The sequence below is a fragment of the Spea bombifrons genome, chromosome 1, assembly GCF_027358695.1.
Source record: "Spea bombifrons isolate aSpeBom1 chromosome 1, aSpeBom1.2.pri, whole genome shotgun sequence".
Taxonomy (NCBI): domain Eukaryota; kingdom Metazoa; phylum Chordata; class Amphibia; order Anura; family Pelobatidae; genus Spea; species Spea bombifrons.
In genome coordinates this window covers 104,972,415-104,989,960 of record NC_071087.1, presented here as the reverse complement: position 1 = coordinate 104,989,960, position 17,546 = coordinate 104,972,415, and the positions used below count along the sequence as shown (strand labels likewise).

Below are 17,546 nucleotides of genomic sequence, written 5' to 3'. Positions count from 1 at the left end.
TGTATAGAGAGTCCGGAGATTATTTCAACACATAATATAAAATGTTTTATTACAAATATCTAGTTAACCATTTGCCATATGGGCCATTGGGCACAACCTGATTCCCGGGTTGAGAGTTACCACTTACCAGCCCTCCCATGTGCTCATCTAATGTTGTAAGAAGGTGACATCGTTTTTGAACGATTACAAAATAAATTTCCTTTTATATTTAGACATATCTAAAAACCACTGTTTTTTAGAGAAGAGTTAGCACTTTTGCAATTTTGAAACTTTATTCCTCTTTTCCGTATAAAGCAATAACGCCCAACAATGTTTTATGTGTTGGAGAAAGAATATTATCTTTAAGTGTGTATATATATTTTCAGGCAGGGCAAGATTTGTTTACTTTTAATATTATCACTACTTATTGTTTTATGTAGCCCCATCTCATTCCACAGCGCTGTGCAATGGGTAAACAGGACATAACAAGTAGTACATAACATAATAATTTAACTTGCAGAAACAGGATCTCAAACAAGCTTACACTCTAGATGGAGTTAGGGTGAATTACACAAGCACTAAGTGCCACTGTCAGGGATGGACCAGGCACACTAGTATAAGTATTGTCCGTTGAGATGAGAGGAAGGGTATTAGTAACTAGTCGTAGGTGTCCTTAAAGAAGTGGGTCTTGAGGGATTTTTTAAGTCTATATCTTTACATGGATTATACTGTATATAGAGACAACAAAGAAAGATCATGTCAGATTATCTAAATCATATATATGAGATTCCGTCTCACACAATTTAAACCCTACTCTGGACACCATTAATGAGGCACCTATGTGGCAGGTGGGGTGCTCAATCATAAGGTTTGGTCAGAGCCTGCAAATATGCACAACAACAAAAGATAGTCCGGTCCTGACTGGGCCTATTTTAAGGTAGGGGCCTGGAGCTGCAGCTCTATCAGCCCTGGGCCGCCCGGCCTACCGGGCAAATGCCCAGTGTGCCCGATGGCCAGTCTGGGCCTGCTCGCTATAGAGGCATTTAACTAACACTGTTTAAGCTTAGGAGGCGATTGTTGATCAGCTCCTAAGCATCTGCCATACAGTGTATGGTGGACATTGATGCCCTGTAGTAAATTTCAGTGAAGGCATTACAGCAACACTGTTTTAGCTTATTTAATGCCATGATGTGGCAGCTACATCATTGATCATTAAATTGCTGTTTTTGCTTGACATGCCTCGCATGTCATTGGTCATTAAAGGGGATTGTTTTATTTATTTATAGAAATAAAAACAGAAGAAACATGTAATACTTGGAAGAGCAGTGTTTTTAAGCATAAACATTTAGCAACCTACGGAGACATAAGCTTGACCTGTTCCTAGCACTAAAGTTGTGTAACGGTCTTGTAGGTAAGAAGCCAAGACCAAATTGCAGGAGAAAAGGCCACAAGGCCGCCTTTAATATTAATTGGGCCCTGGTCAAGGATTTTCTTGGGCCCAACCCCCCCATCACTTCCTAGCATACAATCACGCCTTCCACTCCAACACCAAAAACCTCACAAAAAGGTCTTCCCTCTCCCCACACGCGCAGGGCACAATACTATGCCTATCACATAACAAATGAATGATGCGGTTCCGGCAACTGACCTGAAACAGAGTGCGAGTAGTGATCAGGGCAGGCTTCAGGTGTTCAGGCACCCTATGTGGGTAACACCTGTGGTGCCCCCTCCCCCATCATCACCTCCAGAGTCCCTTTGCCCCCTTTTTTACTGACCACACCTCTATTTTCCTCTGTCTTGTAGTTCAGGTATATATGAAATAAACAACAGATTGAAACACAGCATTGCAGGTATAGATCAACTGAATAAGACATACAAACTCTGTATTTGCAGGAACTGATAAATTACACATGAAACATAGCATTGCCGGTACAGAGCAACTAAATAACACAAAAACCCATTCTTGCAAGTATAGATCAATTGAAAAATGCACCCAGATTGCATCCACAGGACCTGTCCCAAACTGCCCAAATTTTTGCCCCGAACAGCCTCCCTGTCCCATGCTTGCCCCAAACTGCCTGCCTGTGTTGTCTTTGCTCCAAACTCCCTGCCTGTGTTGTCTTTGCCCCCTACTTACACATCCATGCTATCACACACATACTCATCCATTCACTTACTTGTTCACAGATATTCATTTACACATATTCATTCACAGATACTCATTCATTCATTCACAGATACTTATTAATTCACTCATTCACACATATTTATGCAAAAATACTAATTCACTCATTTATTCAGTCATTCACAGATACTCATTCACAACTACTCATTCTCTAATTCACAGATACTCATTCACAAATATTCATTCACACATATTCATTGGAGGAACCCACTACCTCCGAGAAGGCTCTCTGGTGATGACCCCAAGCAGGACAAGTTGACATAGATTAGAGGAAGTTAGAAGATAGTTCAGAAATATATTAAAATAATACATTTATTTTATATACTTAGGAAGACACCATTAGATAATGCAGAAAATTGTGAGGGACAACCTCTTTGTAATATTGCCCATTAACAACTATGAGAAAACAGGCTGGCAGGAAAGAGTCACACCTCTAACTAACCTGTCTGGTTACTTGCACAAACAGGATTTAGAAAATCTGCTGAGCAAGTGTTTTCCTAGTATTTCGTTTCTTATCAGCACTCAAGCTGAACGTTTATCTTCAGTGAGCAAACAAAAAAACAAGACAATTTGTGATTCAAGAACTTTCCCTGTAGTACACAGAAAAATATATTCTCATTCCAGTTATTGCTATTCATATTAATGGTATCTTTGCATATACAGTCGTGAGAAAAAGAAAGTACTATTTGAATTCTATGGTTTTACATATCAGGACATAATAACAATCATCTGCTCAATAGTAGGTAAATATATGACAAATTACACCGTGTCATGATTTCTTCAACAAAAATAAAGGAAAAATGGAGAAGTCAAGTGTGGAAAAACTAAGTACACCCTTACTGTTTCCATAGGGATTAAGATGCTAACTAGCAGACAGGTCCTGCTAATCAAATTCCCTTGATTAATTGATCATCAGAAAGCGTGACCACCTCTATAAAAGCCGAAGCTTTAGCAGTTTGCTGGTCTGGAGCAATCAGGTGTGTGCTTACAATGAGGAAAGACATCAGCAATGATCTTAGAGAAGTAATTTTTGCTGCCCATCAATCTGGGAAGGGTTATAAGGCCATTTCCGAGCAATTTAAAGTCCACCATTCTACAGTGAAAAAGATTATTCAATAGTGGAAAACAACAAGACAGTTGCCAATCTTCCCAGGAGTGGACGTCCCAGCAAATTCACTCCAAGGTCAGACTGTGCAATTCTCAGAGAAATTGCAAAAAACCCAAGAGTTACATCCCAGGCACTACAGCCTGAGCATGTTAAATGCTAAAGTTCATGACAGTACAATTAGAAAAAGAATGAACAAGTATGGTTTGTTTGATAGTGTTGCCAGGAGAAAACCTCTTCTCTTCTCTCTAAAGAGAACATGGGAGCACGGCTTGGGGTTGCAAAGCTGCATCTGAGCAAACCACAAGAGTCCTTTGGACAGATAAGACCAAAGTGGATATGCTTGGCCATTATGCATAGCGCCATGTTTGGCAAAAATCAAACATAGCATATCAGCACAAACACCTCATACTAACTGTCAAGCATGGTGGTGGAGGGGTGATGATTTGGGCTTATTTTGCAGCGACAGGACCTAGGAACCTTGCAGTCATTCAGTCGACCATGAACTCCTCTGTATACCAAAGTAGTCTAGAGTGAAATGTGCGGCAATCTCATCTTACAGCTAAAGCTTGGCCAAAATTACAACAGGACAATGATCCCAAGCACACCAGCAAATCTACAACAGAATGGCTGAAAAAGAAAAGAATAAAGGTGTTGCGAATGGCCCAGTCAAAGTCCATACCTCAACCAGACTGAAATGACCTTAAGAGAGATGTGCAAAAACAAATGTCAGCAAACCTCAATCAACTGAAGCAACATTGTAGAGTGGGTCAAAATTCCTCTACAACGATGTGAGTGACTGATAAAGCCATACAGAAAACTATTACTTCAAGTTATTGCTGCTAAAGGTGGTTCTACAAACTATTGAATTATAAAGTGTACTTCACACAGGGCTTCTCCATTTTGGCTTTATTTTGATGAATAAGTCATTACACAGTGTAATATGTCATGCATTGTTGTTCATCTGAGGTTGTATTTATCTAGTTTTTAGACCTACTAAGGAACAGGTGATTGTTATTATGTCCTGATATGTAAAAACCGTAGAATTCAAAGAGGGTGTAATTTATTTTTCACACAACTGTAAATGACTTGTTTATTATGATGAGCCCAGAATTATGTTTGATTTCCATAAATCTTAGATTTGCTCCTGATGCCCCATAAAAAGGACATTTTACTATGACAATGACAGTACATTGAACAGATATGCTAGTTTTCATGGAATGGTTCTCAGATTTAGGCTTCTGTCCCTGGACACATCCTCTAAAACTGCTTAAGCTGAAGAATATTTGAAAAGTAGCTTGGTATCCCGCTTCACAAACTATTAAATTAATTTAACAATCAGTGTTATAAAGGGGGAAAAAATTCTGTACATCTCTGTAACCCAGCGCTTGATTGCAAATGTTTGAGAGTTGTTTTGATTGGCCGATCACTGGCTCAGTGATCAAACAGTTTCTTTCAGGTGCTGGGCCAAAGCTGAACACAAGACATACTCCATAGGTGGTAAATATTGAGCAATCAGCATGCAAATTATTTAGGGGATTATACATTGACAGGAGACATGCATTTCAGCTCCTTGATATTATGAAGGTCCAACCCCGTGAGATTAAAAGAAATGTAATCAGTGAGATCTCTTAGAAACCTCTCCTTACAAGATGAATTACACATTATACAGGCCCAGCTCAGCCCTTCCCATTGGAGAAACTTTCTTGTGTGAGTCCATCACAATGAATAGTGAAGTAACAGTTATAAGGCGATTGCACCCACATTTAGAATGTGTATGCTCTTTTATAAAAATAGCATACTGGGACTGCAAATTCAGATCCCACTCCCCACCCCCCATCCGAGATGAATGTGTTTGCATTTCTGCATGACAAGCTCTGTATTGCATGCACTCCCCCCACACACACACGGTGCATCAGCACGATTCACAAGGCTAGACACTGGGGCACGTCAGCCTGTTTCCCACTTTCTGTTTGTGCAACTTTGACGGTGGACTATGGTCAGTATGTACAGAGTTGTGTACGCTGGACTCGTGGAGCCAATCAGCGCATTGAAAGAATCCAGTTGTTTGAGTCGCAGATTGGAGCAGGCTGCAGATTTGTCTCCGCCCCTTGCACACACCCACATGTCCTCCCTCCTCTGACTGGCAGACGTGGGCCTGGGAGTGTCCCTTTTTATAAAGGTGGCACAGGGCAGACGCTGCGCTGACCCGTCCATCTAGCAGCCCAGACACAACAGCTACCCCGTTCCTGCTCGTGTGTATCCTGCAGCGGTCATCATGTCGGACCAGGCCCCCTTTGACACCGATGTCATCACCCTTACCCGATTTGTCATGGACGAAGGCAGGAAAGCCAAGGGAACCGGAGAGATGACCCAGCTCCTTAATGCCATGTGCACGGCTGTCAAAGCCATCTCCTCGGCGGTGCGCAAGGCTGGGCTGGCCAACCTGTGAGTACATCCACACTGCACACGTGTCATTTCACCCGGGCAATGCCACGCAGCGCCATGCGACCAAGTGACAGATAGTCATAAGCGACAACTGCCACTCCAGCTGCTATGGACTGCAACTCCCACAATGCTTTGCCACCTCAGCAAAAGTAGTACACAGCAGCAGCCTCTGAGAGCTCCGTGTTATGCTGATTGTAGTCTGGTTGTCTCTCATGTGCATCTTCCCAGTTTCGGGACACATTAAGACAAGTTCCTTGTTGCTTTAAGCCCCGCCCATTTCCTAACTTACATGATCAAGCTGTGTAACCCCTAATAATATCAACACAGTAAGATGAGAGCAAAGGCTGTGTGATGATTATCAAATACCTGCTAATGCTGGTCCAGATGATGGAGACCTGATAATTCCTAATAATTTTATTATAACATTGGGAAAACTGCCAGTATGATGTGATCTAGGACCCACCAGCCAGCACTCATTTACTTTTTTTAATTGATTTAGCCCATAATTTGTGAATTCATGTGTCACAGCTTGTGTCGTACAATGCAGAAACCTGCGAATATTTGTTGGTTTGGGTTGTGATGTATAAAAGGTCCAAGATACTTCTGTTGGTTCCAGGAGCTCTTGAGATCACAGCTGTCAGTCCCCAGTCGGAACCTTGCTTAATCATAATGATATAAGCAAAAATTGAATTGGCAACAAGCTGATTTTATTTGGGCTTTATCAGATAGATCGTATAGCCGCACCTTGCAAAGTAACCAGATAGCATTAAACGCAGATATTTCATTTTGATTAACTTGGCACACGGATCTGGCAGTTGTCAACATCTTTTCTTGTGCGTTTTGAAAAAAAAAACCTATTGTGGGTCCTGCTGTGACACAATAGAATAGAATGGAGTAGAGCACAATATTTGTTCAAAGTAAATTAACATACTGGGTGCGGCGGATAGAATTTGAGGTTTGTTTTTGTTTTTTTAACTAAGATAATTAAACTTAAATAAGAACCGGGCACAGATCAATCTTTTAATTGTTATAATGTGCCTGTTCCCGCACACTATATATCATCAATGGGTTTCTTACTCATCTTGAACATCGTTTTGTGGCAGTAAGTCTGTGCTACATGCCACCAGCACTTCTTGTTGTAGAGATGTCTAGAACACCCCATGCTCTTTTTCCAGCTATTACATTGATCTATCACATTGTCTAGGAAACGCATAGTTTAATATGATGTTTGTGGTTGATGTGGTTGAGTCGCTGTAGGCAGTGGTGTATTTATGTTGGTTTAGGTCTGAACCAGCCTAGTACCCACCAGACCTACATTTAATCATGACACCCGTTAATCGCACCGGGACATGACATCATACCAAAACATGCTTCCTTAAAAAGACAAACCGGGCACAGTGTAAGTGAGATGATTGCAATGGGGATCTCTGATCTTGCCAATGAGCCTGTTGAGCAACAGTGAACTGCTGATTGCCCAACAGCATGATCTGCCTCCAGTAATTTGGTACAGGAACTGTTGATCCCCTCCCCCCACCACCCCCAGGATCTGCCTGCAGTACCATAATAAATGGCTCTTTTTTTTTTTTTTTAACTTTTAAGATTGATATTTATTTTTCAAAACCTCCTAAGGGCCAGGGCCCTCTTTAAAATAAGATCCATAATGTTAATTGCAAATAGTACAACAACACGCTTAGTTACTAGCAAAATTTTGTAATATTTTGTACGTAAGTGAGCCAACTGGCCACCAATCGCAAGATAACACAGACCTTAGCTCATGATAGACTCATCGTATTGCCTTTACGTTGTTCTAGTTCAGATACAATAGAGCCCAGCTTACTGATCACTCTGTTACTTACCAGCAGCAGTGGTGTTCAAAGTAAACTGAGGAAAATGTTTCACAAAATATATGTATATAAAAAAATAGTTATTATGACATCATAAGTGGTACCATCCTGTATTAAAGGAGAGCCCTGAAGTCTTTAAAGATCTCAAAGGGATCTCCAGTCAAAAAAATTAAAAATAATTAAAATAATAATAAACAATATATAAAATAGGTACACAAACACATCATGCAACACCCACTAGAAATATACATGGTGTTTTTTTTTTTTACATATTTATAATAAATAAACTCTAGGCCATTTTATTGCTCTAGAATGTTATTTTGCAACTTGTAGGTGTTGAGTAAAATAGCATGCTTCTCAGAAACATTAGTTTCAAGGACTTTTTACCTAGTGACCTTTGATCTCCCAGCAGAAAGAAAGGGGGAGGGGGCGTGATAGTTTCACATGCACAAAGGGAGTCAAAATATCTACAGCATGATGGTACATATCTTATTCCAAACCAATTTCAAACCTGTATAGAATAGCCAAGATGTGCACGAAGAAGTAACATGTACGGAGTGTAAACTGCTATCTGTTTAATAGGAAATGTATATTATTTATATATTTTTATTGTGGGTGTTGTCCCTACCAGCCAATCACTAACAAACTGTTGCCCTTTAAACTGTTGCCTGTGTTTTTACTGGAGGTCAGCGAACAGTGAAACTGAAGACACACTGAGAAAAAAAATCTAATTTAACCTGAAATACAGCTATAGGAACAGTTCATTACTACAAAACAACACAATCTCTCACACATACACTGTATTACAAATATACATCACGATCACACCACTTCCCCATTAATTATATCTGTAATATTGTTTTGTTTTTAGATGCATTTAATAAGAAATCCATAGCATATCTATAAGTGGGAACCACCACTTTCACAGATTTTTTTTATAATCAGTACCCCAACGCATCTTATGAATAATTTAACCCCTTGACTGCTAACGACGGCATGGTGCCGTCGCTAGCAGTCCCAGTCAGGTGCTAACGACGGCACCATGCCGTCGTTAGCACTCTCCTACTTTGATGGGGGTCTGTGGACCCCCATCACCACCTACCCCGGCGATCTGCCCCTCATTTTGAAGGGCATCACTGGGAGCATCCGATCCGGCCGGTGACGTCGCGCGTAACGACGCGATGACGTCACCGCGCAACTTTATTGAAAACTGACAATTGTCAGTTTTCACGGTATGGGGGCATGCTGCTTAGATGCCTGCATCTCAGGCATCTGAGCAGCTACAGACCCCCAACATATACCGTTGGAAAGGTAATCGCCTCACCTTTCCAACGGTATAATGCTTGTAAAAAAAGAATAAAAAATATTATGTTAAAAAAATAAAAATGTACAAAAAAAGTAAAAAAAATGATTTGGGGGTCTCTAAAGGCAGATAAATAAAGATCAAAATTGCCTAGAGACCCCCAAATTAAATTATCTAAACATAAACTGGTTTAACTTTAAAAAAAAAAAAAAAGTTTAAGTATTCTAGCTAAATGATCACTGTGGTAGCCAATGTTACCACAGTGATCATACAGCTATAAAAAGTCACATTCCCTTTTTAAAAATGGCCGATACTAAATTTTAACCCCATGATCCCTTTGATCGTGGGGTTAAATTTAGCCAATGGTAGAGGAAGGCAATTTTTGAAATCCAGATGAACTGCAAAAATCTGCCGTATAGCCGGTAGTACGTAAGTTAACCATGTCATCCCTGGAGCCCCTTGCATTTTTACTGCAAAACTTATTTTTTCCTGTAAAAGTGATTTTTTTCTCCCTTTACGATCATCTCTTTGGGATTGTAAGGGGAAAGAATGGTGTGTGTGCTTCTGTGAGTGAATGTATGGAAAGAATGGCGTGTGCTTCAGCGAGTGAATGGAGATATGAAAGGCGTGTGAATAGTCAGTAATTAGGGTTGAAGCCTTGATGTGGCATTACTGCTCACGTAAGAAGTTAAATTATGGCACAAAAAGTACATATTTTCAAAAACTACACCCCTCGGCGCATCAAATGAGGGGCTGCGTGTGTTTCTAGGACAAACCTGGAGTGCGCAAGACACAAATGAACATGTCGCTATGGTTAGAAAAAACATTTTCTAGCCAAAGCGACATATTCCATCATTATCTGTGAACTTAACTTTTGTCCTAGAAATACATGTAACCCCTCATTTGAAGCTCCAAGGGGTGTAGTTTCTTGAAATGTGTACTTTATGTACCCTAATTTAACTTCCCAGATGTCTAGACCACTTTAACTTCAGATATGGCAGATTGGAGAATCTTGTTAAAAAATTGTCTTAAAACATTTAGGGGTGATGCCTGCAATTAGACAGCTCTAGACAGCTGGGAAGTTAAATTATGGTACATAAAGTATATATTTTCAGAAACTACACCCCTTGGCGCATCAAATGAGGGGCTGCATGTGTTTCTAGGACAAACCTGGAGTGCGGAAGACATAAATGAACTTGTCGCTTTTAATTTTATTTATTTTTTATTTTTATTTGTGTGATATTCACTTATTTGTTGTGCAAGTCAGATTTGTGATACAAATACAAATAAGACCTCATTTGCTGCGGCTGGGGGTGTTGTTTCTAAAAATATATAGTTTTGTTGGCATATTTTATCATCCCGGGCAGCTAGAGCTGTTTAATTGACGCAGCCATGCATTAAATTTAAAGATGAATTTTGTGATAGTCTAATAAATTTAACTTTTAGCAATAAAATATTAGAAAAACACAGTCTACTGTTCTCAATGTCTGTTTATTTTAGACCGGTTACCTACTACAAATATTTAGCAACACAGGTTTTGATATTAGAGTTTAGAAAAATAACATTACAAACTAGTTTTTATTGAGTTGGAAGTGAAAAATTACACTTTTTTCCCATTTTTGGTTGTATTTTGCAAACCTAATGAGACATACACATATAAAAATGGTATATTTGGAATCTGCTGGGTGTGCTGAAAAAAACAATATATGGTTTGTATAGTTTATTCCCAAGAAATTTACTTGAAACACGTTTAAACGTGAGATGCACCAAAATGCCGAAAACCAGCTTAGCACCAGGGTGGGAAATGGCTTAGCAGCCAAGGGGTTAAAGAAAACCCACAATTAGATGGTGGAAGTCTTGGGTCCGAGTAATGTTGATGACAACATTTAATTATATTTCTAAAGTACAAGGCTAGCTGGTGAGATCACGAGAGTTCCTGGATCTTTTTCACTTTACAACTGAGCAAATGGAGCAATGCAGTATCTTTTTGTTTTTTTTTCCGGTTGTTTCTTTACTTTATTTTATGACTTATAGCAGTGATGTACCATAAACTAACTAACTAAATACATAAAAAATAGGCAAATGTTCCTTATAGCCATGTGTCTGGGAAGGATTAGCAAGGAGGACATCCTTGCACTACCAGGATATTACAAAATGTTTAGGCAGTATTTACTCCTTGCCTGGATCCTTGCTGAACTCTTTTAAGTTTACATGCATAGGCCACATAGTTTAACTAAATGTATCTATGGATGAGAACACCACTTTAACTGAAAAGAATGACGACAAGACAAATTGCTTCTGCTGGTCCGTGGTCAGTAAATACAACAATGTATACTTGCCTGATATAGGAAAAAAAGAACATATTGTGTAGTTTTATTCTAACATTACTATTCTGTTTTGTTAACTGATGCACAGTTAATGTATTCATTCATTGTTTTAGCTATGGCATCGCTGGATCCACAAATGTGACAGGAGATCAAGTGAAAAAACTGGATGTCCTCTCCAACGACCTGGTGATCAACACCTTGAAGGCGTCATATAGTTCCTGTGTCTTGGTATCAGAAGAAGACCAGCATGCCATCATTGTGGAGCCTGAGAAAAGGGTGTGTGCCCATATATTTAATGGTTTTGGTAGAAAGAAATTCATGTTACATTTTCATGCTTTGCTTAAGTTTATTATTTTGTACAATATTAACCAAACCTAGGGATGCCGTTTAGCCAATACTATACTGTAAAACTAGTATATATTGAAACTCAGAAAAGTAACATGTTTTTTTCCAAGACATGTATTAACTCTAACATCAACAGAAACCAACAAAAAGAAAATCAGATCAGCCTATGAACTTTGGGATTTCTTGTAGGGCTTCCCCCTAAATGACTATATCTAGTGGTCCTCTACACTAATAAAAGAAAAATCAGCGTCCAAAGAGAATCTGGTAGAGAATCGTGAATGCTGTGGTTCCTATAGTGGCTATACTTTTTGTTTATAAGCTACACACTTTATTCTAAGGCTTTCTTCCACCCAAGCCATCTCGAGTCCTTTTAGACCATACACCTGGTGTGCAGCAGTCAGTTCATTTCTATATCAGAATCATGGTGTATAGTGGCTAATGCTATGCATTTATCTCCTTTGTCATTAGCGTTCAGGGATTCACATATAGCTAGGTAAGTTGGGTAATTGTGGCTGGGCATGTATGTTCAGGAAGTTTCTTCAGCGAAATACATTTGTAATTACATTTATGCAACGTACAGTTGCAAAGGCAACTGCAATGTTTCCTGTTAGTCTGTTTTCCATGGCGGCTGTGGTTGTATATCATTATAAAAGTGCCTCTTGATGGATCCCTTTCAGGACTTGCTGCATGCATTGGCTGCTGATCCTATCACTAGACATTATCATCTGCTTCAGTTTGCAGTATTAACATCTTCATCTCTGCCGCTGTTTTATGTTTTGCTAAAACAATTTAACGATGTGAAATTTTCAGTTCTGCATGCTTGCATATTATGTCAGAGTAAAATTATGTGTTATTGTTGCTAAAGCCTGTGTGTTGAATATCATTGTCTTATTTTTTATTTTTTAAGGGTAAATATGTTGTATGCTTTGATCCCCTCGACGGTTCATCGAACATTGACTGTCTTGCTTCTATTGGCACAATCTTTGCCATCTACAAAAAGGTAAAATAGTTTTGTGCTCTAAAGATACAATATTACAAGGTTCCTAAAGCTTAACATCAATTAATAATTGATAACTGGACACCATGAAAAATCTGTAAACAGATTAAAGTGGCAGTAGAACTAACACGTGTTCAACTCTCATGATATAAGGTGTGCATAGACCCTGAGCTTATTTGGAAAAGCCAGTTGGGGAGAACAGCACCCTGGACGACACACAATTTAAGAGTCACTTTGCTATACAATATATTCGTAATAAAACAAACATATCCCTGTTTCCATTGTGGGGAGGGTGCACGATAGAAAAAATTATGACTACAAAGGAGAAATAGGAGAGTTTCCTAGATTTTATATGAAACTATGTGCACCGTTACATTATACCAAAATACCTCTCAAATTACACTACATGTTAAACGTAATACAACCATGTTTCCTAAGATCTCCAGTCTAAACACATCTAGCGTTGACCACAGAAGAGTCAGTTGGCCGTGTCTCTTACATGGCATTGTCTACTAAGGAATTAAGTCTACGCTACAACCTCCTTTAGGTATAAAATGACCATATTTGATCATATTTCACGCTGATAATATCGCATAAGTAGAACAAATGCAGAGCAGGGGATCCAATGCTATTTCAAAGTTTCTGAACCTTAAATATGTGATGCATCTAGTATTATTTTGATCCATACTAAATATATGCTTTATGTGCAGACTACTGACAGTGAGCCATGTGAGAAAGATGCCTTGCAGTCCGGCCGTAACATAATCGCAGCTGGCTACGCGTTATATGGCAGTGCAACTATGATGGTGCTGGCTACTGAATGCGGTGTCAACTGCTTCATGCTAGACCCTGTAAGTATTGTGCTTTTTCACCTCTTTTATTGTTAAAACCCTGGACCTGGTGAACAATTAAACATCCAAAACATTTTTTTTTCTTTCAGGCAATTGGTGAATTCATTTTGGTAAACAAAAATGTTAAAATAAAACAGAAGGGCAATATCTACAGTCTCAACGAAGGCTACGCCAAATATTTTGATGGAGCGGTTACTGAATACCTGCAAAAGAAGAAATTCCCTGAAGTAAGACATTTTGATTGGGAGGGGATATACTATATACATTGTTTTTTAGACCAGTTCCCTAGGACCACCAATACTTTAGGATGTATAGCTCTTGATTCTACACTGTCCATTGATTCTACACATTAAATTGATTGTAAATTTCTGTTCATGACTGTCCTGACTCTCAGATCGGATCTGAAGCACTAATTAAAAGAACTGAAGTGTGTGTGATTTAGTTTAACTCTTTCCATACACACATGCACATATGAGATACATTTCTCATGAGACTATGTGATAAATGGCATATGTATGACAATAGTGCATTCAAGTACCACTTAAAACATATATAAAGATTATTTAATGCAATAGAAACTATTTGATATTTTTGCCAGATCACATAATGGCACCAAACTTTTTTTTCTCTATAGAAAATTATACTAAATGGTACTGTTGAGGCGATACTTTGCTATGTTAAACTATACCATAGTTGTATTTGATTAACATTGATCTATCATGTTGATTAACAACAATTAATCAATCTATTTCAATTATAACATTATCTCTGTTTTCTGAGAAATTTGGGGTTGGTTGTCTCTATTTCTCTATCTCTATATTGTTACTTGGTGTTCCTTACATTGCTTGGTTTATCTTCCATTAAAGGATGGAAGTTCACCTTATGGAGGAAGATATGTGGGTTCAATGGTTGCTGATGTGCACCGGACATTGGTCTATGGAGGAATCTTTCTGTACCCTGCTAATGTGAAGAGTCCCAAAGGAAAGGTATAATATCTTCTGCCAAACCAATTGTGCATGTAGAAGAAGGGCATGTAAAGTTGCTGAAGGAAGAGATCAGTGAAATCTGGAACTAAAAAATAAACTGACAAAAAAAACCTGCTACATGGAATTTGTAGACGTGATTTACGCTAAAAGATGCAAAGGTTTCAATTCATCGTTAACTATGCATTATGCCCCACATACCTGGCCCTTCCTGCCTCAGCAGGGTCTTCGTAATCCACCTATATGTTTCATTTGGCTAAAAACACGTGAAAAGATGATTTTTCTCAGCTCATCACAGATTATTTTCTAGTTTCTACACATTCTAAGATGTGCAGATGCTCTTGTAGTATGTTTAAATGCTCTATGGTTCTAGAATTGTAGACATACTATAGACAAGACACTTCACAATAAAGTAGAACCTTCAAATATTTCTGAATGCTCAATTTCTGAATGCTCTATTTCTTTACTTCATCTCAGTTGATCTGTTTAACATTTCTTACAGTTGAGGCTTCTGTATGAGTGCAACCCAATGGCCTACATCATGGAGAAGGCTGGAGGAATGGCAACCACAGGACTAGAGCCAGTGCTGGATGTGGTTCCTGACTCCATTCACCAGCGGATGCCCATAGCACTGGGTTCACCAGATGATGTGCAGGAATATATTGAGCTTTTCAAAAAGCATGCCAAAAAATGAGGAACAGATGCATACAGTTCCCTCTAAACTGGACCAAAGAATCTCTTTTCATTTAGCTGCTTTCAACATCATCAGGAATCTTTATTACTTTTATAGGCAATGTTGGGTGTGAAACCACAAAATAAATTTTTTATATTAATCTGTGTTTTGATCCTATAATTCTTTAATCTGTCTATAGAGTACAAAGAATGGTGTGTGTTTGAGAAGTTGTTAAAGCATGGCTAAAGGGTCTCATTCACTGTTGTGCAAAGTACCAAGTGTATGGAAGAAAACAGGTAATGTGGAGAATATAGTAGAGGCATAGTGTGTGTGTGTGTATAGTGTAGTTTGCTTTATTACCTACTGCTTGTATAGAGTCTTGATGTGTTTGGTAATAGTTGTTAAAGGGAACTCCCTTCAAACGTTTATATCCTCTTGATATTGTTCAATAGTTTTGTATGTAGTATTTGGCACAAAAAAAGTCTCATAATTTTTTTTCTGTACTCGGCTATTTCAAACGCAAGTTCTTGCAACCTGGAAGCCACTTGGATATTGGAACACAGTATCTGGTTGCAACATGCATCATAATCATGTGAACAGTGATGCATACTGTAAACTATAAGCTGGTCAGATACTGAAAGATGAGCAATTGTGCAAATAATCACAACTCTTGCCACTCTCAGTCTCTATATCCACAGTGCTCCAGGCAGGAAACGAGGCCATCTGCCTCACAAAGTGTCCTGTAAACATGCAGATATTCCTCCAGCATATCAGAAACTCAGCACAATGCAGTGGTAGACATAAAAGCAAAAAGGATTATGTGTATGATTAACAATTTAACACACAGCAGTAAAATTCAAGGAACCAGCATCAGAGATCTTAACCCTCTTTATGCTAAAATTGTTCTGTGTGCTAGGAGTTGTCATCCAAGTCTCTCGATTCATAGCATTCCAGTGGGCCAATTTACACGCTTAAGATGGAATTGCTCAGATGTTGAGTCCTTTGGGGAACAAGTGTTAGAATTCATGACAGGTTGATGGTACAGGGTTATCCTGAATGAATGATCAAGAGAAGTTACAATACTACCAAATGCAGACAGGCTTCAAAAATATGGTTCGAAATCGGCGGGAAGGTTTGTGTGCATGTGCCTACAACTTTCACCGAGCCAGCGCTGGTGCTGACTTGAAGTAACTTTGTCACGGGCAAGAAGATGTGTTCCACCAAACAAATCTATTGCTAGTTGCACACTTATAGTTGGAATGTATCCATGGGAAAATATAGTTTATAAGTACCTTGCACCTGTTAGGCTGCATTTTTGGGATCTTGGCAATAGAGATTTAAAATTAATTTTGTTCCAAGGTATGGAAATCATTAAAATCAGCCCTAGAGGTGGAAATGTGTCCAAACAACTGTGCCACCAAGAAGTTTATCGGGTTTTTAACTTGCTACTGGCCACCTGTCATGGAGTGTATGAACCCTTCACCCAAAAAAGCACCAAGGGCTTAAACAAGGATGGGGAGTGAGGCCTTTAAAACTCTGTCGGAGGTGCCCAGGCAGGAGCTGCACGGGTGGATCATCAAGACTTATCGTTTGGGTTTAAAAAGTGCTGCCATTTTGAACCTGAGGGAGAAGCCAGCGTGAGAAGTTTCCAGGTTGTGACTGGATGCCACCTGATGGGTTCCCATCATTGTGAACCATCTGTGTCCTGTCCTGCTGTGAGAGACCCTGCAGAGGCGCACACTCCCACGACACCCCAATGCCATTAACCTGCCATATAAAGTTACTTTTTTAAATTATTGTTGTTCAGATATCATTAATTAAAACATTAATTTTACTCCTTGAGAGTTAAATGGAAATTTGCGCTTATGATCATGTCATGTTTGAGTAATATCTGCATGCTTACATGTAAGGGTTACATGATAAATGGACTACAGGGTCCATTATCTCCAAAGAAGACTTTACTGTGATGTAGGATTTGAGAGGCCATAGAGATGGCACTCTGGCTATAAGGTGCAAATCTATCACTGTAATTAACAATTTTGTAACTAAACTTATGAACATCATTTATAGTACTGCTGAATACTTTAATTCCCCACAATAACTAAGGAAAATTTGCCATTCATAATTTTGCCAGGAATACTTACTCGCGTCAAACAAAGGCACTGATAGGCTGTGGCCATAGACGCGGTTATGTGATTAGACAAAAGAATAGAGTGACGGATCTGTTAAGGTTTATTTTCTTAAATTGATGCTCAGGGCATTTTATGCAGTTTCATGTCTTTTAGTAGCTGTGTTATGTTGATATTATGTTTCCACATATTCCCCCAGAGGTATCCGCTTTGCAGGTGATGAAATTCGACAGTAGCACACAAGAGTTTGAGAGCCTAAACGAGAGCCTCCTGGACCCATTTTTTTTCTTTTGTGCAAGTGCTTTCAGCGACAATATATGGGCTTCAGGTCCGGTGGAGAGAGAGAGTGTGTGTTTGTGTGTCCTTTATAGTCACTA

At 39.1% G+C, this 17,546-nt stretch overlaps 2 protein-coding genes across 2 annotated transcripts in view; both read left to right on the top strand.

Annotated features, from left to right (window-relative positions):
- ISCA1 (iron-sulfur cluster assembly 1) overlaps nt 1–17,546 on the top strand; it is a 521,537-nt gene that overhangs the window by 51,645 nt on the left and 452,346 nt on the right. The window lies entirely within an intron of this gene.
- On the top strand, nt 5,449–15,200 carry LOC128497360 (fructose-1,6-bisphosphatase 1-like). Its single transcript, XM_053467399.1, has 7 exons — nt 5,449–5,717; nt 11,305–11,467; nt 12,444–12,536; nt 13,244–13,384; nt 13,474–13,611; nt 14,251–14,370; nt 14,870–15,200. The coding sequence occupies exons 1-7, from the start codon at nt 5,548–5,550 to the stop codon at nt 15,059–15,061; spliced, it is 1,017 nt and encodes a 338-aa protein (XP_053323374.1). The 5' UTR covers nt 5,449–5,547; the 3' UTR covers nt 15,062–15,200.

Coding starts and splice junctions, on each gene's coding strand:
- LOC128497360 (XM_053467399.1), top strand. CDS start 5,548: ATGTCGGACCAGGCCCCCTTTGACACCGATGTCATCACCCTTACCCGA. Junction 13,385..13,473: donor ACTGCTTCATGCTAGACCCT/GTAAGTATTGTG, acceptor TTTTTCTTTCAG/GCAATTGGTGAATTCATTTT. Junction 13,612..14,250: donor AAAAGAAGAAATTCCCTGAA/GTAAGACATTTT, acceptor CTTCCATTAAAG/GATGGAAGTTCACCTTATGG.